This window comes from Anthonomus grandis (genome assembly GCF_022605725.1).
Source record: "Anthonomus grandis grandis chromosome 1 unlocalized genomic scaffold, icAntGran1.3 Chromosome59, whole genome shotgun sequence".
Taxonomy (NCBI): Eukaryota; Metazoa; Arthropoda; class Insecta; order Coleoptera; family Curculionidae; genus Anthonomus; species Anthonomus grandis.
In genome coordinates this window covers 63,832-88,164 of record NW_026088432.1, presented here as the reverse complement: position 1 = coordinate 88,164, position 24,333 = coordinate 63,832, and the positions used below count along the sequence as shown (strand labels likewise).

General features: G+C 32.8%; 1 protein-coding gene across 1 annotated transcript in view; it reads left to right on the top strand.

The window, feature by feature from the left end:
- Positions 1 to 13,506: 13,506 nt before the first annotated feature.
- The window catches only part of LOC126749467 (NADP-dependent malic enzyme-like), a 55,361-nt gene continuing 44,534 nt past the window's right edge, over positions 13,507 to 24,333 (top strand). Inside the window, exons 1-2 of the mRNA XM_050459158.1 lie at positions 13,507 to 13,823; positions 21,269 to 21,446. Coding sequence (XP_050315115.1) covers positions 13,795 to 13,823; positions 21,269 to 21,446 — 207 coding nt within the window. The 5' untranslated portion in view covers positions 13,507 to 13,794. The remainder of the gene's footprint in view (positions 13,824 to 21,268; positions 21,447 to 24,333) is intronic.

Below are 24,333 nucleotides of genomic sequence, written 5' to 3'. Positions count from 1 at the left end.
TGTAAGATAAAACAAACAAACACTGTAATCCAATAAGTCTCTTCGAATAGAGCGTTATAATCCCACCGCTGCACTATAATAACTCACGAAGGTTTTAAACATAAAACACTTAATAATTATCAAAAACTTTATTTTTATAATGCTTGAATAAATAGCCACATCGAGTCAAGAGCCGACTTGTTTTACCCCCCAAAATCGCAACGACTGCATGCCATCGTTTTTACTTGAGCAGGCACGGTTCCACGATGATTCACCTACGTTCTCGGGTAATTTTTCGGGTGGTGTGTTGATAAATTCCCAGGTCTTCGACCAGCCGATATATTCGTGATGCTACATATTAAATATCGTTGACGCATTTTATCAAACTAAATTTGTAAAATTCACAGTTATTATGTATGAATTGTTCCCTTACGAACACTATTAATTTGCCAAACAACACTACCAGCATCAGAATTGAAATATTCTTTAAAATTGTCTCGAACTTGAAAAGCCTCGCGAGTGCTATTTCTTCTTAGAGGATCCAAATTCAATAAAGCTGAATCGGAAAGTCGAAGTGATTCAATATCTGCTTCAAATTCATTGTCTGCGCATAACATGTAATGCAGGCAGCAAGATGCAAGGACGATTTTATCTACAAATTCTGGTTGCACTTCTAAGTACCTCCGGAAACATCTCCATCGTGCAGCTAGAATGCCAAATGAATTTTGCACTACACGTCTTGCCCGTGACAATCGGTAATTAAATATTTTATTGGGCTCGTTGTCTCCTAAATAATGTCTGCTATATGGGCGAAGCACATAAGTTTTTAGAGGAAATGCTTCATCTCCAATAACGACATATGGTTGTGGTTGCCCATTTTCTACTAGAGGTCGATTCTGGCTCATTGAACGTTTTATTCTGTAATTTTATACCAATTGCTGAATTAGAAAAAATCCCACCGTCACTGTTCCTGCCATATGAGCCAATATCGATGGCTATAAACTTATAATCGGTATCAACTAATGCTAATAGTACAATAGAATGGCTTCCCTTATAGTTGTAATATGTAGATCCGGCATTAATAGGGCACTGGATATTAATGTGCTTGCCATCGATGGATCCAATGCAATTTGGAAAATTCCACATTTTCTTGTATTTCGCTGCGACACTTTTCCACGTTTCTTCTGTGGGTGGCGGCATTACAATTGTTCCCAGACTTTTCCATATAGCAGTACAAACTTCTTTTACAATTTCTCGTACAGTACTAAATCCCAGTCTATAATTAAAGCTGAACTATATAGATTATTAGTAGTGTTTACATTTTTTGTTCTTCAGGGAATAAAGCTAAAGAACGGTGGGACAATCTAAGAAGATCTTTTTGTAATGCAGGAAATAGACGGCGGGATGAAACGAGAAGTGGCATGGCTTCCAAAAAGAAACCACTCTGGAAATATGAGCAACAAATGTCCTTCATTACACCTTTTTTAGAAACCCGAAAGTAAGTATAAAATCATTAGATTAAATTCACAAACCACACGTTTCGATTTTACACGATATGCTTCTATTTCAGGACATACAGCAACTTAAACGAATCTCAGGCATCTGTCAGTTTAATAACTGAGCCAGAAGATCTGTTCGAAGGGTCAGGAACGGAGGGAAGTACACCTGGTCAGTCGGACCATCATATCGATTTAGATGCAGAGAAGGAAAGAGGCGATCAGGACAACCTAGCTGGTGATGAAAAAGCAGCTGAAGCAGAATCCGTTGAAAAACATTACAAAAAAGTGAAACTCTCACAAAACAACAATAAAAAACAACGAACTGATACTCCTGCACAAGAAATGGTTTGAATTTTAAAGGAAAGTGCTTCTTTAAGAAAACGCCAATATGAGGAAAAGACCAAGGAAACAAATAAAGTACCTAAAGTGAGTACTGTTTTGGAAACTATGGACGACACCGACATGTTTTTTCTGAGCATGTTTAAAATGACTAAACAATTGCCAAAAGTGGAACAGGCGCGGATTAAGCTTGCATTGAGCAATTCGGTGCTATCGGCTGAAATACAGCGCAATGAACAATCATTTGTTTCAACTTCACATCGACCAACGCCCATCCAACACAAACATATACCACATATTTGTCATCTCTATCGCCTAGCTTAGAACCGTTTAGTACACCTTCAGATAATTTAAGCCAAGCAAGCGATTATTCAAATTCAGCAGAGAATGCAGAAAATTATCGCAGACCAACATTACTTCAAATGGTTTCCCTCCCCCATATTACACAATACGACAATATCACTACAGAATATTAATGATATAAATATAAATATTTTTGTTTTCCGTTTTAGCTTTAAGTAGTAATGTTTTTGAATAAAAAAATATTTTTTCAAATATTTGAAACTACTAGGTTTTTTACTACCTACCTCAAACAAACCGCCAATCTTTCTCGAGTACAGATAGCTCTTCGAAGTTGGGTATTTTGTTTTTGTATATCAGTTTTAATTAGTCCATGTAAAAAGTCAAATTCTTGCTTGGTCATTCGAAAATACATGTGAAAGCGTTTTGGATCATTTTCTAATTCCTGAACCAATCAATGAAACTCGCCCAGTTCTTTTTTTTTGGTGTTTATATCATGAACCCATGCTTTCCTCCTTTTTTTATTTTCTTCCTCGACAACGATAAAAGCAGCCACAGTTTCCATTTTCTCTTCCCAGTCCGAAGAAATTACTGAGCTAGCGCTTTCCATAATTGAAAATTAAGAAGCAGTAGAAGCACACAACACAAACAAAGACTGGAATCAAAGAAAAACTGCCCCTGTTCTCCGATTAATTTTGTACGTACATAATAAAACTTGATAGTAGTGTATTTCTAAGCATGCTATCACGGTTGAATCATGCCAATGTAATAGCACGTGAGCTCACGTGACATCACGTCAGATGTCAACAGTCAACAGTCTGTTTCCGTCTTTATCGTATAATATTGATATTTAATGTATGGAAAAAGTTTAATATTCATAATTAAAAAAATACGAATTTGAATCTAAGTCACAAGAAAGATAACAAAATATATTTCTTATTTAACAAACATAAATATCGAAGGCGTCACGACAAAACGGCGTAAGCGCCATTCATCATTTTTTTCAGGAGACGACAAAAACGTCTAAATTCTATATTTTTTGTGAATTATTTTTCGTTACAATATTAAAGATTACGATAGCAAATTTCTTAAGAATTTTTTGGTTTTAAAATATTAAACTGTTAATTACTTATTTTGATATTTGGCGCTTAAGTCCTTTTTCTTTTCTTTTTGAAAGGCGTTTAAGAGAAAAAGAGCAAAACATTGTTAAGCAGTGTAATCGGGGAGGCCTGTGAATGAATCATTCTTTAAATTGACTACAGAATTAAAAATAAGTTAAACTTACTATATCCGCGATTGTTGTTTCGACTACGGTTTGTTCGAAAAGGGAGTAGATGTTAGTACCTAAGTTTGTTTTATCAGTCTTTTGAGTTTCTACAGTCTCTTGATAAAAGGGGAAACTTTCACTGGGATCACTCAATTGTAAACTTAATCCGTATTTTTTATATTTATTATTCATAGATTGGTTTAAATTATAAGCAACATTACCGTTTATGAACTCTTTATGCGTTTTTTTAACGTACTTCATTAGAGTAAAGGTACTTATTTATAAAAAAGTATTTTTTTGGAAATGAAATATTTTATAATTATTATAGATTTCTTAATAAATTTAACGTACATCATGGTTACTTCCTAGAGTTAGTGGGAAACTGGTTCGGTGGCAAATAAGGAATATTGAAAATCCAGTAAGAAGATGATAACGAGGGCCATTTACAGTTTTGTGAAATGATATCTGAACTAATTTCAAATAATCCCAGCTTTCTTTTAAATGTTTGCTTCTCAGACGAATGTTCATTTTTTTCTCAATGGCACTGTCAATCGTCATAATTAAATCGGTACTGGTTCGAAATCAAAGAGCTACCATGAGGTTCACACTCAACACCTTAAAAAATTAAACGTTTGGGTTGGTATTTTTGGTAATCAGATAATTGGATCATTTTTTTTACTGGGAAATTTAAGTGAAAATACTTACTTTTTGGAGAATGCCCTTAACCCAGCATTGATTGAAATAATGGAAAACGACGATGAAGAAAATGCGATATTTCAGCAAGACGGGGCTCGTCCCCATTATACATTACCAGTACGGCAGTTTCTGGGTGAAACTTGTTCTGGTGGATAGATTGGGAGAAGTGGTAATATCGAATGGCCCGCGAGATCTCTCGATTCATTTCCTCTTGATTTCTTTTTGTGGGGACATCTGAAATTGAAAATTTATGCCACCCAACCTGAATTCTTAGAAGATATACAGAACCGCATCATTCATGAATGCCAAAAAATAACACCCGATATTCTTCACAATGTCCGGGAACACTTTGAACAGTTATTTTACAGTACTATTGTATGGAGGTAAACGGCGAACATTTTCACCATTTAATAAGATAATGCGTAAGTACTAATCAATAAAATTAAATTAATTAAACGAAATACGAATCTTAAATTAGATTTCTCTGGAACCCGCAGCTGAAATTTAAAAAACAAAGCGCTATTATAAAGAAAATTAAACGCCCTTTCAAAAGATGATCACAACACACCCCTTTCCATTAAAAAATAAGGGTAAATGTCTCCCCCAAGGGGCTGAAGTTGTGGAGTTAAAAATTTAAACAAAAAATCGTTTTTCTAAAATCACAAATCGATGGGTGTGAGAGTTTTTGTTTTATAAATCAAGAACCTCTAAAAACTAGCGATAAAAATATTAAACAATGATATTATTTGAAAATCTTTGACAAGCTGTCATACTGCGAAAACTCAAGTTAGCAATTTCAAACTTGGCAGTTGTAACTAGAATAAAAAGGGCTTTAAAACAAGCTATTACTTGACCCTCATTCTTATTTAAGATTTTGAGGGTGGTTGCAACTACCGCCAAGGGGTTTATGTTAAGGGGTTGAAAGTATTAAGAAAAAATTTACACTAAAATCAAGAATCGACGGGTTCGAACATTTTTTTAAATGAGATTTTTTTAAAAAGAGCCCCAAACCTTGCTGTACTGTTTTCGATGGGCCACCCTGTATATCTATTTCTACTTTTTATTTTTCATCCAAAATCTAACATCAATAAGTTTAATTAAATTAACATTATTATATGTGTTGATATAAAGCTGAAAATTTCCTCTTTTGAAAATGCGTGTCTTGACAACAGAGAATCGATGAATATGTTTACAAACAAAACAGCCCTCTTACCCTGTGCACATGTTCAACTCAAACAATGTTATTGTTAACTCATTCTACCGTTTAATGTTCTAAGGCTCTATCATAATACACCAATTTTTTCAAATAGCTTTACAGAAAAAAATCGCAAGGTGTTAAATCTGGGGAGCGAGGAGGACAGGAAATGGGTCCTATCCATCATTGCGTCCTATCCATCATCAATAATTTAATTCTAAGTGAAAATGAAATTCTTGTTTCTTTTGATGTATCTTCTTTGTTCCTAAGCATTCCCATACCAGAAACTTAAAAGGAATATCTGATTGAACTTCTGGAAAGTAATGGTTTCGATAATATTCAAGAAATAATTAAATTAACAAAACTTTGTATGTCACAAAATATTCATACGTTATATATTATGGAAAACTCCTGGGCTTAACAGACAGTACTGATGATGGCTCATACGCCAAAAGCGCTCTGCTAAGCTTTTAAAAATAAATTGCTCTGAATACATCTAGTTTGATTAATTTGTCCTATCCATCTATTCAAAAACTCATTATTGAGTTATTAGATGTTCATGAAATTCTCATCTAAAATGTGGTGGAGCCGCATCATATAGGAACTATATATTCTGTCTCGCATTTAGAAGAACATTTAATAATTGTGGCACATTGTATCGAAGAAAATCTGAATAAATTTCACAAATCTATGTACAAAATTAGAAATTTTACTTCGTGCAGATTTTGTACTGCCGAAACATGATTGTTGTGGACTTTTTGCCCTCCATCTCGATTTCGTAAAAATCTTCATATCAGATTAATTTCGTATAATCTTCGTTTAATTATAATCTGCAAAGCTGTTCTAAAGGCTACTGGCAATTTAACTCTTCTAAAGCGTCTATTATACGGAGCTAGTTTACTCGCAGCTAATGTGCTTTTTGTCTAGTCGCTAGTAAACTAGCTCTGTAATTAGTGTAATTAAGGTAGTAATTGTAAAGGTAGTAAATGTAATTCTAGCATGTAAACTATCCAGATAGTTTAGTGGCCAATATATGGGCGAGTAAAGTTAAAAGCCGGTCAACTTCACTAGCTACTGTCTGGGTTTTTTACTATCGGGACAGTAAAAAAGCATCGTGTAATATCCACGAATTAGTTACCCATCAGAAATAAATTAAAACTTTATGTTGGTGATAAGATACGTTCTGTGAAAGTGATTTTATCACCAGGTCAAAATGTCTCCTTAAATGTCAAAGAGGTACTTCGTGGATGTACTTTACTTCTCGGTGCTATATTACAGGAAGAAATCAGAAAAGAGAGTTCCCAAAAAAGAAAAAAGAAAATTTAAGAATCAGTACAAACAAATTTAATAGTTTGTTGGAAACAGTAGAAGCCTCCGAAAAAGGAATACTGTAATGAGAAAGGCTAGTTCGCCAAAAATGAAACTTGAAATAACACTATGCTATCTAGCCACTGGCGACAGCTTTAAATGCCTCGAATATCAATGTACAATTTCGATATTTTTACCACAAATCCTAATTACAATATCGGATGTTCTCAGACCATTTATAAAGGTAAGTTGTTAGTTGGCCCAGCCGAAACTGCATCTATCGATTATGGGAAAACTATGAATAAAAAAATTAAAAAAGTATAACATATGATTTACAATGGTATTTAGAATCTAAAAATAAAATAATATATACAGGGTGGTCCGGTTTCGATGGCGGAAAATTAAATGGCCGACGGAGAACGAAGAAATAAAAAGTTTGCTATTATAAATAAGATTCGAAAAATGATTCGTTAAAAAATTACAGGGTGTCAAAATTCTAATTAAAAAAATAATTTTTTTTTATTTTTCTTAAACCACTTTAGATATTTTAATGAAATTTGGCACGTTTAGACAGTTAATCAAGACGCATCTTTTTGTGCAAAAATTATTAATTTTATTTACCAGTAGCGTGTGTGCGGACCGATCTTCATACAATTTTAATTAACAAAATGATGCGCCACTATTTTTTTTTATTTATTTTTTTTATGAAATCCCTGTTTAATTTAAAATGAAAAACATCTCTTTACTTTTTGTCGTACGACACACCGTTTGCGAGTAAAAATGCTGATTTATAAAAACACATAAGAAGATAACACATTTAATTCGTTTAAAAACAATAACAAAATAAAAACAATTAATAATTAAAGAAGTTGTTCAAAATGCAGCCCACCGACCTCAATAAATTTTCTACACCGAGTTATTAAGAAGCTTATTGCAGCCAGTACCACAAAATTTTGATTTTGCATGTCATGCTTCCTGAATTCTTAAGATTAATTCCTCTCTGTTAAATAAGGGATTAGCGTAAACTTTATCCTTAATGTTTCCGCAAACGTAAAAATCTAGTGGATTAAGATCCGGTGACCTGGGTGGCCAGGGTATTGGTCCAATACCATTTTGATCATTAATATCATTCCTCCCTAGCCGGCCAATCCACCTTCGAGGGTAATTATTATTAAGCCAGTTTCTTACACCTATTCCAAAATGTGGGGGGGGGGCTCCATCCAGTTGTATCTAACTTTCATGTCTCAAATTAATGGGTAAGTTCTCAATGTAGTCCGGCAGACTATTATTTAAAACCTCCAGAAATAGTTGTGAGTTTAGCCTTGGAGGTAGGAAATGCGGATCACAAACATTATCACGAATAACGCCCAACCAAACATTAACGGAAAATTTAATTTTTTTTTTTTTAAACGATCTTGGCCGAATTGCATGAGGATTCTGTTGTGCCCAAACATGAATGTTATGAAAATTTATCACTCCGCGTCTTGTTAAACAAGACTCATCCGTCCAAAGTATCTTGTGTAAAAAGTCGGGATTTTCCTCTGTTGAGTTTAAAAGACACTGAAAAAATCTTACTCTCTTTTCAGCATCACCAGGGTGTAAACCCTGAACAGGCGTAGGTAATATGCATGCCTGTGGTCAGCGTGTAAGGTTCGCAATATTTGAGATTTAGGAATTTGTAGTTGTTGAGCTGCCTTGCGAGAGCTCAGCCTTGGATTATTATCAAAAGTGCGCAGTACACGATTTTCATTATTATTTCTTTGGTTGCGGTATTGTTCATTATTACCACGTAGACCAAAGTTCCTAAAATTTTGATGTATTCTAATGAACACGCGAGCATCTGGAATTCTTCTATTTGGATACCGTCTTCGATATTCACGAACCGCCGCGGTGTGATGGAAATGCCGCTTAAAATCCATAACAAAAATGAATATCAGCGTATTCATTACTTGAAAAACGCATGTTGAAAAGACATCTTGTGTCTTTTTTAGAACCCAACAGAATAATTTAGTCTTTAATTAAATTTAGTATTTTCATATTTTTTGTTTAATAAAAAAAATCAGCATTTATAAAAATTTATTTTTTACTCGCAAACAGTGTGTCGTACGACAAAAAGTAAAGAGATGTTTTTTATTTTAAATTAAACAAGGATTTCATAAAAAAAGAAATTAAAAAAAAACAGTGGCGCATAATTTTTTTAATTAAAATTGTATGAAGATCGGCCCGCACACACGCCACAGGTAAATGAAATTAATAATTTTTGCACAAAAAGATGCATCTTGATTAACTGTCTAAACGTGCCAAATTTCATTAAAATATCTAAAGTGGTTTAAGAAAAATAAAAAAAATTGATTTTTTTAATTAGAATTTTGACCCCCTGTAATTTTTTAACGAATCATTTTTCGAATATTATTTATAATAGCAAACTTATTATTTTTTCGTTCTCCGTCGGCCATTTAATTTTCCGCCATCGAAACCGGACCACCCTGTATATGAAGTTTCATATAAAATAGGCAAATTAATATCTACTTCCAGTATAACCGGAAATTTCAAAACTATTAAAATAATTTTAGTCGTGTTTCTGTCAATAACCTTTGGTCGATGCAGCTCCCGGTAGGCCATCCTATATACCTAATATCTCACAATGCAAATAAATAACAGATTAATAAAAAGAAATTTCAAATTTACATAAGATTTATTGCTAACGAAATTATATTGACATATAAATTGTGTAGTCAGCAAATCAGCATTGTTACCAAAGGTATTCTGTAGAGCTTTCTGCAAAACATTAATAATACTAGTAGTCCAGGGACTATTTGAAGGTAATTCAGAGGTAACAACGTTGACAAACCCACTTTCAGGGAGGTGCTAATAAGTAGGGTTATCCACAGTAGATGACGCTTGTGGAGTACATGATTAAACTATAGAATGTCCATGGATGGTGAACGTGATGAAGATTGCAGAGCCGACAGTTTTGCATTTATTTTCGAGTTTTGTATTTGTTGTAATAGTATTGTTGCCCTAGTAGATAATTCATGAAGCTCTGCAGTAACATATTGTCCAAAAGTATAAAATGCATCCTTATTATTCACTTTTGCAACAATATCATTAAACTCTCGAAGGGCATTTGGTACACCTGATGTGTTTTGTTTAGTCAAAGTCAAAAATGCTTTATTGTTCAACATATACATGTCATAAACAAAACCACTTAAAAACTACACTTGACCTCATTATTTCTTACAAGTAGGTGTAAAATAAGTCGCCATAGAACTCCAGCAAGGAGTAGTAAGTTCCTGTCAACAGCAGTTTCTTTAAATGGCGCTTAAAAATCTTTATTCCCTCATAGAAAATTAAGTTCTTGGTTAATGTTGATATTGGAATTGGGAGATTTAAATCTTTCTGATGCCGAGTAAATATCTTGCATTACTTGTCATAAATCTATGTCTATTTTTATAAATTATACATCCCATTTCTTGTATATAAACGCAGAAGATTGTAAGTATACCTTCTTTTATAAATAGTAGACGACAGGTATCTGGCTGAATGACAGGCGAAGATGTGAATCTATTAAGGCAAAGTAAACTGTTTTGCCCAACCCAGCTCAGAAGAAAAGTGAAGTTCCCGAACACTCACCTTTAGAGCAAAAGTTCCCAAGACAAGCCTTTGACAAAGCGCTACCATATTTTCCCGGAATTTAAGTTCCTTATAAATAACTAGCCCTAGAAACCTCGCTTCATTAATTGACTTCATCGGCGAATCACCAACAAAAACACTGTCGAGAACACACTTAAAACTTATTAATTTGGAGTTGTGAGTATTAAGTGACAGCAAGTTTGATGTCAACCATTGATTCATAATTTACAGATCCGCCGTCATTGTGGCTCTCGGAGATTAAATGTCTGAGTGTGCTAGAGCAGGATCGTATCATCAGCAAACAATGTAAATTTCCTTTGCACATTGAGGTTCGTTAGATCATTGATGTACAAGAAAAATATGCGCTGGCGACGACCTCTCAAATAGGAAGAAAACCACCCCGCAGACACCTAACTAAAACCATAATGGTGTAGTTTTCGCAACAGAATCTCGTAACTGACACAGTTAAATGCTTTTGACAAGTCACAAAATACTACGGCAGACGGTCCACCACCATTAATTTGGCAGTAGAGGTTATGAGGGAAGTTGTTCACTGCATCGCTTGTGCCAGTGTTCCGTTTGAAACCAAGCTGAAATCTGTTTAGAATATTATTGTGTTTTATAAACGATAATATACGGATTCTTACCAATACTTCCATGATTTTTGACAAGGTAGGCAAGAGCGATATTGGTCTAAAGTTTGAAGGATTATCAAGTGTACCAGTTTTGTGAATTGGAACAACTTTAGCCAACTTTAGGAAAGGTGGAAAAGTATCGTTTTCCCATAAATCATTGATTGCATCGGCCAATACCGTCAAAGCAGCGTCTGGCAAGCTTGTGAACACTTTAATTGGGATACCATCTTCCCCTGCAGACTTCATATTTTTGATGGAATATAAAACCTCTTTCACTTATAAACTGGTAAGATAAAAAAAAATTGTACAGGACCCTGCAAATAGGAAAATGGATCTATCTATATGGCAAATCTATATTTTGTTCCAAGGTGTGAGCAGTTAGAAAAAAATTGTTCAGTTCATCAGCAGCATTTCAGGGATTGATAATCTCTGGTGATTAAAGGCTCTAGTAATATCACTAATAATTTTTCAGCTCTCTTGTGATTTGTTGGAAGCCCTATCAAAACGGTTTGAGTAGTAGGACCATTTAGAAATTCGAATTAGGCGGCGATATAATGAACGATAAGAATTAAAATAGGAATTAAATACTTGATTATTTGTAAACTTTCGTATTATATGTTAGCAGCGTAAGTTTCTAGAAAAAGTTTTAAGATCTTTAGTAAACCAACATTTATCAGATCTTGATTTTTTGTTATATTTTTTTAATATTCACCAATGGAAAGGAAGTATCAAAGAGGTCAACCAGCCTACTGTAAAACTAATAGCGAAATCAAAATTCCTAAAAATATTGGGGAAAAATATAGCGCGAGTGCAAAACTATGGCAAAATTTACAAACCATTGGTGTAATTAGTGCAGGTTTGTGTAATCCATTGGGACACCAAGCTGGCACTTTTTGCCCTGAGTGCAGCCAGTTCCGCACGAGCTATGGGAGCTCGAACGGAATCGAGTCTTTGGATTTGAATCGATCCCCGCTGCTACGGCCCTACGGCTGGCACTTGGCGGCATAGACAGAGAAATCAAAGGAATACGGCGGCATTTTTTGCAGCGATTTTTTATATTTTATTATACTTTACATAGGAGGAGCCCTTCCTGTTGGCACGCAGATAACAGATTCGGAGAAAACGTAAAAGGAGCTGAGCCTAATGTTTTTTTTTTCAGTTAGAAAGACAATTTTAAAGTTGCACGTATTTAGTTATTTTAGTTTTGCTTATCTGCTTTTGCTTTTGAGACGTACAGGAAAAAATAAATAACTGTGTTTTCCTATTAGATGAAGAGTTTTGTTGTTGGTTAAAAAGTTGAGTTTGTTTGTGAGAGTTTTCTTCGAGTTTTCTTACGTGTATAATAACATAATGAGGTCCATTGTGTGGAAAATTTTTAAGAAACAGGATAAAAGTGTAGCTATTTGTTCAATTTGTAAAAATAAGTTGAAATTTTATGGAAGTACGACAAATTAAAAAAAAACATCTGACCCGACTACACCCAATCCAGTACAAGCAGCTCACTGGTAATTCAGAAGCTTCAACGTCAAATGAACCACCTGAACACTTTGCAGAAAATAGGGAAGAAAATGGAGAAGATAGCACAAATATTAATATTGATGCAAGTGAACAAGAAACCAAAGAAATTGAAATGAGAGAAAAAAAGAGAGCGTTCGGTGAAAATTCTGAGCCATCGCAGCCTTAACCCAAAAAAAGTAAACAATTAAAGTTATTTGGTGGACCGAGCACCACTGAACTTAGTGACGAGAAAAAGTAAGAAATAAATGAAAAGCTGTTAAAAATGATTGTCCTAGATTTTCAGCCACTATTTTTTGTTGAAAATAAAGGTTTTAAGGACTTTGCTAACAGCCTTAACGCGCTTTATAAAATCCCTAGTAGGAAATATTTGACAAACACTCTCTTAAAAGACAAATTTGTTAAGGTAAAATCAAACATTAAAGCAATGTTGTGTGAGGTGAACTATGTTTCAGTGACTACGGATATATGGACATCGGATAGTAATATTGCTTATGTAAGTTTAACATGCCATTTTAGTTATAAGGATAAGTTGAATTCTCAAGTTTGGTGTACCGATGAGATTTGTGGGTCCCATACTGGTGAAAATATTGGTCACACATTAAAAAAAATATTAAATGAATGGGGAATTATAGACAAAGTCGTTACAATTGTATCCGATAACGGAAGTAACATAAAAAATGCAGTAAATGTACACTTGAAAAAACACAATCACCCTTGTATGGCCCACACCTTAAATTTATGCGTTACCTACAGCATAAAAGAAAACGAGGATTTTTCATTAATTTGCAGCAAATCTCGAACACTAGTTTCGTATTTTAATTCGATTCAGCCCATCACTAATGGAATTCGCTATGAGATATTGGATCTGATGTGGTCAGTGTTGCCAAAGATTATTATTATTATTAATTATCATTAGGTATATATAACAGTGACTTTATTAAGGTGAGTTCAGCCAATCAAAGTGAGGTACAGTTCCGACCAACAGCGCTAATGTGGCAACTTTGTGAAACTAGTTTACTTTCATTTTTGGGTACACATGTTTAGCATACAGATCAGTCTCCTTACGTCTAGTCTCCTTGGCTTCGTCGAAACAACCTTTTGAACACGAGAAAACGTCTGTCAGTTGTTGCTGTCAATGTCAAAAATTGACAAATGAGACTTCCTTTGTTGCAATTTACAATTTGCAACTTGGATTTTAGAAGTTTTTTAAAGAATAGAAAAGTTTTAAAAAATGTGTACATAAATAAATTCAACGCAGGCGCTAAAATCTTATCTGCCCAATTATAACAGTGGAGCAGGTTTGTATACCTGATTTAACTCGACGTAACCAGTCCGTGGAAGGCCTGCGGCAAATTTGTTCTTGCCCCATCCAGGTGTTTCCCTGGGAAAATTGAGAATTTTAGGCGATTTGCTCCTAGATCAAACATGTTTGCCCAAATACCTCGATCCACCTTGTAAGTACTTTCATTCATGATTATGTAAAATAATTTATTTTTGTGTTAGAGACATTAATAAAAATAGGAGCTATAACCAAGAGTTGGCACTGATCCCAGTAACATGAAAATTTTAGAGTATTTTTGGATCAATATTAAACCTTAAGTGTTGTCCTGAAATGTGCCCTGAATTGTTCCCATTTTGTTCATTGATTAAATAAGTACCTTCAGTAAAACTGGATGAATATTTAAAGAAAAAACTTTTATCTAGTATTTTTTAAATATGAAGCCAATGCTTTTCCCTATTAGAGATGCAGTCAACATTTTTGTTGTGCAAATGGAAAACCACTCTTTTTTTATATCTCTGTGAAATATAAACCTTTGAAATGAAATTAGTATTGATGTTGTACAAAATTTAATATGTTAAATAAATTTAACAAGCCAATTCCTTCACCACTAAGTATAAAGTTTATTTATTTATTTATTTAGATACAGGTACACATTTACAGCAATAACATTACAAGGTACTTACAACTTAATTTTTACCTAACACTAAACATATTTTGCCAAAAATATAGATCAAAGATCTGTGTTTGTTGGTAATTAAACTATTTTATCATAACATTAGTACAGAAAAAGGAAACAAATAAAGAACAAAAAAAACTCAATAATAATACATTCCCATTTAAATCTCAAAATATATGTGTACCACAACTCAAACACTAAGATATAAATGCATTACAGAAAAAAATAAGAATTAATTAAAAGTCCAAAGGGAAGCTTGTATGTGCAATCCAGCAATTCACTTTGGTCTTTATTTGCTGAAATTATTTACCTTTTAGATCATTGGGTAAGGTATACCTACATTATATACAGTAGATACTCAATACCGTGAACTCAAAAAAACAAAGGCTGTTTAGATTATCGATTTATTCACGTTAACGAAGGTTACACTTTATGTGTACTAAAAATTTATAATTACCAAAAGTAACAGAAACAAAACGTAATTAACATAACATAAAGTTCATATTCTTACTTAAAAATATTATTTACTGTAAAGAAAAAAAGATACAACAAATTTCAAACTTTAAGAAATTAGGTTTTCTTAAAGAAGTCCGAATTTTTTGTTTGTTTTTTAGGTTGTTTTACTTTTAACATCACAGCTTTCTCTCTTAATTTTTTTAAGACTACAAGGTCATTTAAGTCAATTTCATTTTCCTCTGCTGTCCACAGAATCGCTATATTAAAGGCATTAATTGCCCTATCTAATGAAATTTTATTTGAGGGTTTCTGCTCAACCTCATTTAATACTTCTGCTTCATCCGATTGACATTTTTCAATGTCGTCCTCTGCAAAATTATTGTCACACTGATTCCACTCTACAATGTCAGAATCTTCAAAAGTTCCCTAAAAAAAAATTGTAATCCAAATTAAGACTTAATATTCAAATATAAAATGACATAATTTACCTGAGGTGTTAATGTATGTAAAAGACTAAGAGATTCAGATATGGGTTTCTGAGCAGTGCTGTCCCATTGATGTTTTAGGAGAGAAAGAGGTACATTTTCATCCTCACTGTCTACATCATGTGTAGAGGGCACCACATTTAAAATGTTTTTCCAACATTTTTTGATAACTTGAGAATCAAGATGATTCCAAGCAGACATTAAGGGTATGTACCGTTATCAACTGTCAGTACTGAATTTACTGGACGTCGTTCCGATATTTCTTTCAGTTTACTGATTCAGTACTGAATGACGTCATAAATGCATCAGTGACGTCATTAATCTTTACTGGATTGACTGGGGATAAAAGCTACTGTAGGTACAGTAAAATAGTGGGGGAATGTCAAAACCGTCAGAAGTGTTGTTGATGTTGATTTCTTGAATCTTCTTGTTTACGTTGTGGGAATTATTTTCAAGTAATTTGGTTGCAAAGATCATGTCTGAAATAATAATTGTGGTTTTAAAATGTTTAACAATAATAAAATTTACCACTTAAAAAGCTCTCATACAACGCACTAACCTGTTTGGGCTCTTTCGTATTCTTCCGGTGTAACTTCAATGTGGTATTCAAAATTATTTTCTGCCTCTATTATTTTTACCATCTTGCTTTTTCAGTCATATTTATTTTATTAACAAATGTGGTCTGCTTTTAATAAAGCAAAACACCCTACCGGAAAACAAAACAGAAACAGGTGATTTGGTTTTACAGGTTATGTTGTGGTTGTGAAAACAGTCCTGAAAACTGTTCCTTTTTTGGAGCAAAACAGCACGCTGTATAAAATCGGAACGACAAATTACAGTAAAATCAGCACAGTACAATCCTGCACTGACAGTTGAAAACGGTACATACCCAATATTGATCACTGCATCTTTTATTGTCAGGTTTTTTAAGGCATCAATGACATTCGTATTGTTGGCCACTATGGATGATAGAAGACCTTTTCTGTAGTACAATTTTGTTAGCCTAATAACATTTTGATCCATAGGCTGTATGAGTGGGGTGACATTAGGTGGCAGGTACATGGTTATAATTTGTCCATCTTCACTTTTTAATTCTTCTTCGGTTGGATGCGATGGTGCATTATCCAGAAGAAGTAGAGCTTTCAATGGCAGACCTTTATTTTTTAAGAACCTCTTAACCTTCAAAAAAATTACAATATGGTTGTACTAATCATAAAACAAAACTATAGATAAGGAAAACTTACCTGTGGTACAAACGAATAATGAAAGCATTTTTTAAAAATTGCGGCAGTCATCCAAGCTGATTTAGAATGTTCATAGTCAACAGGACACTCGAAATTTTTAAACGTACTTGGTTTTGCCTTTTTACCAATCACCAATGGTTTAATTTTATGGAGCCCAGTTGCATTAGTGCAAGCCAAAAATGTTATTCTTTGTTTCTCCAATTTTCTACCAGGAGCTGTTTTTTCTGTTGACAAGACAAATGTTTTTTTTGGTAATAATTTCCAGTAAAGTCCTGTCTCATCAGCATTGTAAACTTGATCCAATGAGATTCCAAGCTCTGTTATTTTATTTTTTAGAGCCATTTTAAATAGGTCTACAAGGTCTGGTTGAGATGACAGTTTTTCCCCAGAAATTTTTAAAAAACGAATTCAAAATCTTTTTTTGAATCTTTGTAACCATCCCTCACTAGTGGTAAATGATTTATCCCTTTCATTGAGCTGTGAATAAATAGATTTTGCTTTTTCTATAATCATGTCGCCACTTACCATTAAATGTTTATTTCGTTGGTCAAGAAACCACTTGAAAAAAAGAAAGAAAGAAAATGTGCTATATTACGTAAGACAACAAAATCTTGTGTACAAGCATCCTAAAAACTAAAAAATTCCAAATTCACTTTAAATTTCAAATTTCAAACAAACATAACATCTAAAACACTTTACCATAAAATTTACACACATTACCAAAATTAATCATAACAAAACAGATTGAGAAAAAAAAAGCATCTTTTTGATAAATTTCATTAAAAAATAAGAAAAGCTGTCAATAAAACAGAATTTAGATGAAGTAAATTAAATTATTTAACAGGAAACAAAACTAAAACACTAAAATGATGTCAGAGCACAGGTTAAAAGGTATCATTATAAAAATCGTCAAGGCTATAATATGCCCTGGATAATAAAAGTGATTTTAATTCCTTTTTGAATCTCTTAACTTCTAAAATTTGTCTGATACATAGAGGAACATGGTTGTAAATTTTTTTGCTAAGGTATATAAGTGAGTTCTTGGTGAGGGAGGATGTAGGGATTGGTAAGGGAAAATCGTTAACCTGGCCAGTCATATGACCAGTGTTAGAGGCAGGTTTAGGACATTTATGAATAAAGAGTAGCTGTTTCTAAGATAAAAAGAGAAAAAAGAGTTAGGGTTTTTTGAGATATAAAGAGAGGCTTACAAGAATCTCTTAACCCAGCGGAACATAGGTATGTATACTTGTACAGTCTTTTTTCCATTCTTGGAAACTGGGAACCCTTTAGGGTTTGTCTATTACCTGGTCCTACATACGTGTTTCTAATAGCACTAGAAATCAGTTCCTTTTTCTTTTTTATTTATATATACTTTTTCGCTAAATATGTAACACCTTGTCCATTATTTAAGTCTTGAATTACAAGAGATTTTTCATAGAGGGTTAAACACTTTGGTTTTTTAAGTGACATGAACCCAACCCAACCCAACCCAACACCAACACAATTTAAGTCACACTAATAAAAATCACTAAACTTTATAACCACTAAACTTTAAAACCACACTAATAGTATGTGTTAATGTAAACAAATGATAACAACCTGCCTTGCTTAACACACAATAGATTCACGGCGCCTATCGATTCGAAGAACGCCAAAAACAGCATATCGGGGAAGCACCGGCTTTTGCCTACGTTACTGGCGAACTATCGATCCAATTACATTTGATCGTTTGTTCACGGTATACGGTGGTCAATGCATAAAATATTGCTGTTTCCGTTATGCGGGGTTTCCGCTATCCGATATTCACACTATCGAGTGTCTACTGTATCTTAAGACCTGATTTAGGACCTGACCTAACATGCCTTTTTGCAGCAATATGGTTTACAGATGTCAAGGAAAGATTTTGATTTGCAGCATGCCTTGAATTTATGAGTTATTACATTTTTATAATAATCATTATTAAGCATAAATCTTATTACAGCATTAATGTATAGTTGCTCCACCTTTTAAAGGTTACTTTCTTGGAATAATACTGGCTCAGATATCTTTTTGTTTTAAATATAATTATTTTTATAGATATATTTAAGCAACATCTAAACTATTTAAGACATTCTTGCAGGAGTCTAAACAATTATCCCATAATTGCTAAGAGACTCTACAAGAGAAAAGTAAATTGTTTAAAAGTTTAAAGTTTAGTAGCTTAAAGGCCAAAATGTTGCATTTTCATAAAATTTATATATGACTTTTCTTATTTTAGTAGTGACATACTCCAAATGTTTGGTCTATTTTAAACATTCATCTAGATGCATACCCAAATATTTTATATACTTCACCCTTTCCACCTCCCCACAATCACAAACACCCATATCAGGGTCACAATCTGCACTGTGCATTTTTAATTTATGAAAGTCATTTAATGTTTTCCTAATCAAGGCAAAAGTAAGAAATTTTTGTCTTGTCAATATTTAATCACAATAAACTATTATCTAACCAGCATTTTATTTTTGAAATTGCAATTTCTCCCTGTTTAATAGTTGTTTCTCTTACAACAAAAACTAAGTATTGTGAGCAAAACAATATACCTCCCTTCATCCAAAACTGAAAGTGTGCCATCAATATAAACATTAAAACGAAAGGGACCAAGCACAATACCCTGTGGCACACCATAGTCAACAAAGACTGAATTATTTAGATAATTTTTAACTTTAACATTTTGTGTTTTTTTATGTAAGAATGACTTTATAAGGTTATTTGCAATTTCCCTAATTCGCATTTTGTCCAGCCTCTCTAGTAGAATATAATGTGCCACAGTGTCAAATCCAAAAACATTCTCATTACAATGGCCTCTGTTACCTGGCAAAGTGCATTCTCAGTACAGGCATTCATTCTGAAAGCAAATTGGTTTTTTGAAAACAAGTCAATACTTTCTATGAAAGACTAGTGTGACTTTAATGCACTTGTCAATTAGTTTGCTTAATGTGCTTGTTATAGCAATGAGCCTATCAGTGGCAAAGCCTACGAGTAGACAAGGTAGACACTGTCTACCCAAAATTATCCAGTTATTTCTCATTAATTTATTACGTAATTATTTCATGTAATTGTTGAATTCAAATTAAAAAAAAATTACACAGAATGTAGTCGCTCTCCTTACTATTATTATATAGTATCTAAACGGCTATAATATCTATCTATCTATCTATAATATCTAAGGCGCGCCCCGCCTGCCGCACCGATTAAGATAAAAATACAGGGATGACATCCAATTAATGTATACAAGCCCCAGGAAGACACATTGATATTTGTCTTCTGAAATTTGGAGCATCTAATTGAACCAAATACGCATCAAGCAGGCTACAGAGGTCCGGCCGCATCAGCATTCAGCCTATTACTTATTTAATAATTAGTATTTTTATTTTTGGGTGTATAAAAAATATTTTTTTAGTGGATATTTTAGGGGTTATTTATGAACGACTGTTTGATATTGGCAATTGTATTTTAGTTGTGTTTTTATTTGTCTTTAATTAATTTTAAAATAATGGATATTATGGATTTATAAGTTATGGTTATACCTATGTTGTGTTTTTTTTGTAAGTAGTATTTATTTTTATCTATCTATCTTTTTATGCTAGTAGTAATTATTTTTTTCTTTTTTATATCACTACATATTTTTCTCTTTCAGTTAATATTTCATGCGCTTTCATTTTCTATTTCATTAAAGTGAATAATATTGAATACACATTTTTTTCTAATTAACAATTTTTATTGTTTGTCTACGCGAAAGAAAAGTTCACGCTTCGCCACTGGAGCCTATAGTTTGTGATTAACTCTATAGTTCCTTGTTTAAAAGTAGGCACTATATTTGTGTTTTTAAGCACACTTGGATAAATTTCACCACTAGAAATTCAGTTGACAATAATATGCAACACAGATTTTAATAAGTGACTGTAATTATCTTCATTCGTCTCGGAAGTAATTAAATCATCTCCACTTGCTCTATTATTTTTAAAGGTTTTGATTTGTAATATAAATTCATTTTCTGTAGAAGGAGTGAAGTAAAAGGAATTTAAGTTAGTTTCGGTTCTTTCTATATAATTTGTCTTGACTTTTTAATTTTATGTGTCAACCTTTGTCCTACTTTACTGAAATAATTATTAAATTCATTAGTCATCAAGGCGGTATCAGTCAGGATTCTGCTATTTTCGTCAACAATCTTTTTTATTTCACAGTTTTTTATTGTCATTAGTGGCCTCTTTTACCACATTCCAAGTCTTTTTTAGATCATTATTGCAGTTTTGAACCTTTGCTTTGTAGTACTGATATTTAGTTTTCTTTATAGTAAGTTTTGTAAGAATATTTCTATAGATATTGTATCTGTTAAGTAAATCTGTGTTATTTGGATTTAATGTACATTGATTACAAGGTTGTCTCTCTTTCTTATAGAAGTTAGTAGTCCCTGAGTGGTCCTTAGCCTTCATCTTAGATTTTTATTTATTTATTTATTTATTAAAAGTAAATTACATTTGATGAATGTTAAAGTTTACAATATTAATACTAATTCTAGTTAGGGTGACTTCACCAGTAAGCCGGACATAACCATTTAGCGGACAAATGGCCTTTAACTTCAAATAATAACATATACGCGAAATTTAAAAAAATACTTTTTAGTTTACAATATGCTACTGTTGTTTACAATTAATTATTCAATATATCAAATTAATAAATTATAGCCTCCTTCATAATATATGTTTTTTTGCAGAGCTGGACTTACGAGGTCTTCAAGATTAACTGTAAGCTGTCAGAAACCTTTGATAGTGGAGTCACTCAATTTTCTAAATGAAGAACCTAAAAGGTGTTACCATGAAGTGGTGGGAGATATCGTTACCCCTGGGCAAGTCAGAGGTATTGATCATCTTAGGGATCCGCGTCTAAATAAGGTAAGTGTGTGTGTTCCTTATTGTACCCATACTAGTAACTCTAATTAGCATATTATATGTAGATTAAAGATAAAATTAAAAAAAACATAAAAATATATAACATGATGACAAATATTTAATTAGAAAATGTCTAGGATGGATTCCTGAAAAATAAGAACATATAATACTGAATAAAGTGGGCTGAAGTTGGAAGTAATAATGAACATTTGGCACAGTGAACATATTAAATAGATTAAGAAAATAAAGAAATTAGAAGTTTAGTATGGTACTGTAAAGTACCTTTCACAAGCATTATTTAGAAAAATACATTTGTATGTGTACAGTGTGTTTAAGAAAATTAAAATATAAAAAAAATATTAATTTTTCGATAGGACACATAATATTTTTAGAAGGTGCAAATAAGAATATTGAAGACAAAGACCAGCTGTACCTTTAGTAAATCAAATGTAGGCCATTTAATTTTTATTATTATCCATTAATTTCTGTTTTAATTATCTGTTTATTTAAAAAAATATTGTGATGATGATGCTAGATCCTTAAAATGATAATAATAATAATAAATTATTTTCAACAGGCCAATACCAGGAAATTAACGATAAATAAAAAAATTAATTAAACCCATAATTTTTTATTAAAATTTATAGTTTAATTGTCCGTTTCCAGAGTTTGCTCTACTACGTCTGTCAGAACTTTTAATACAATAGCGTTTCAAAATAATCATGAATATAAATATGTTTTACTTTATCTAAAAAGTAAATAGCGACATTAAATTTTTTGGTTTTTGTCCGTGATTATATAAGAAATAATACAAAACGCTACATTTTAATTAAGTGTATCCTGTGTTCAAAATATTTTACATATTATGTAATTTTATAACTTTAATTAGTGGAAATGACATGCATCTATTTATAGAACTTATTGGCTTATTTAATAAATTTTGCTGGTTAATAGTGTAATACTATTTTTTTGCTCTCTCTCAAAACACTAAATAAAAATTTAAATTTAAACTTAAAAAACAGTAAATGCTCCAAGTATATTGGTAAAGCCCGTTTTCTGTAATACTAGTTAGCACTATAACAATTTTGGAAACCGTAAGACTTTTTTACCCACATTGTAGTGATATTGATAGAAAAAATTAACAAGTGCCAAACTTATGGTCAATAAAGATGTGTTTACAAAGTTGCCAAACTTTGCATTTGCTTCTGATATACAGGATGTCCCATAAATAATGGCAAATAATTTAATAGCAGATTCCTTTAAAAAAAATGAGGGTTACATTTTTTTAGTCCAAAAGGCAAAGACAAGATACAGGGTGTACATTTAAAGCTTTCAATGTATTCAAGATAAAATAGATAGAAACATTATCTATCACCTTTTATAACGTTCTTATTGTTATTTCTGTTAGTTATTGTTATTTATTATTACTTATTACGTATGACATGGCAGTCGAAGTCCTTGGCCAGCACGAAGTCCAGACTTTAACCTATTAGATTTTTGCATCTTTTGTATTTGATCATTCATTTGAAGTACAATAAAGCAATTTCAAATTCAAAACATTTTATTTGTCTATAAAAAATACAATTCTTATTACATTTAAAAAAAATTAAGTTGATTTGGGGCAAAAAGGATCGAATAACGATTATTAAAACCGATGCCACCTTATTCATACAGGAAGGTGGTGATACTAGATACTACCCTATAAAAGTTTCTTGTAGGGATTGTAGTAAAATATCATCGCAAGAGATTAGATGTGCAATCGCTAAAAATAGAACCGTCTTGATATGGTGCAAGGATTGCATAGATAACTTCAATAAGTTTACTTCTGAAGGCAATTTGGAGAATTCTGGAGAGCCTAGTACTTCTGGTGTCCACACAGTTAACAAATAGTTTGATTAATACTTATAAATGCCTTATAAATGAATCTTTGGAAGGTATAGAAGAACGCCTTCAAAACAAGCTGGAAAACTGGGCCAAGAATGTCATTGACAGTAACAAGGACCTAGTAAGATTCTTGCTGCAGAATAAAAATAAAAATGACAACCTAAATATCCAGGCAGTTCCTGACAACGTGACACCGCCGCTACCGTATCCACTTTCCCCACAACGCCAGCAACAATCCAACAGCAGAAATATCTTTGAATCAGCTGTTCAAAGTAGAGTGAAACAGGTAGATGCCGCTAAAACTTCCTTTTCTTCTTTGTTTCCTAAAAGAGCAACGGCGGAGAAACGTCACTCAGACAATGACAAGGTAAACATAAACAATGAATCAGCTGAGACTGGGAACTCTGGAGCAACGGATGTTGGGGGCGACCATCTGCAACAGGGATTTACTTTGGGACAAAATCGAAAACGTACAAATACAAATCGTAATCGGAATCTGGTTTTAGGAGAAGCGGACTTTCGAGGTGATGAAAATTTCGCAGGTTCAGTAAATAGGGAATATTTTTATCTGGGACGTGTTAAAATGGGAGCGACCCCTGGTTTTATTGAAGAGCACATTAAAAAGCGGTGCCCTCAAATTAGGGACCCTAAAGTAGAATTGTTGCCAGTTAAGGGTGAGACTATTTCTTTTAAGATAAGCATTAACGGTGATTGTAGGGATGATTTTTTAAGGCCGGATAACTGGCCTAGAGGGGTTATCTTGCGAAAATTTTGGTTAAATAATAAACGAAGATAAATTTTCATTAAAATCAAATGAATCAAACCATAATTTAGTGCGGGATGGCCCTTCTGGTTCAGGTGTTTGCATGTATTATGCTAATACAGGTGGTATGAGAACTAAAATAAAAGATTTTCAGCAGGCACTTAGTTGCTGCTGCTATGATATTGTTATGATTGCAGAGACTTGGTTAACATCTGAATATTCAGATGGTGAAATTGGAGTACC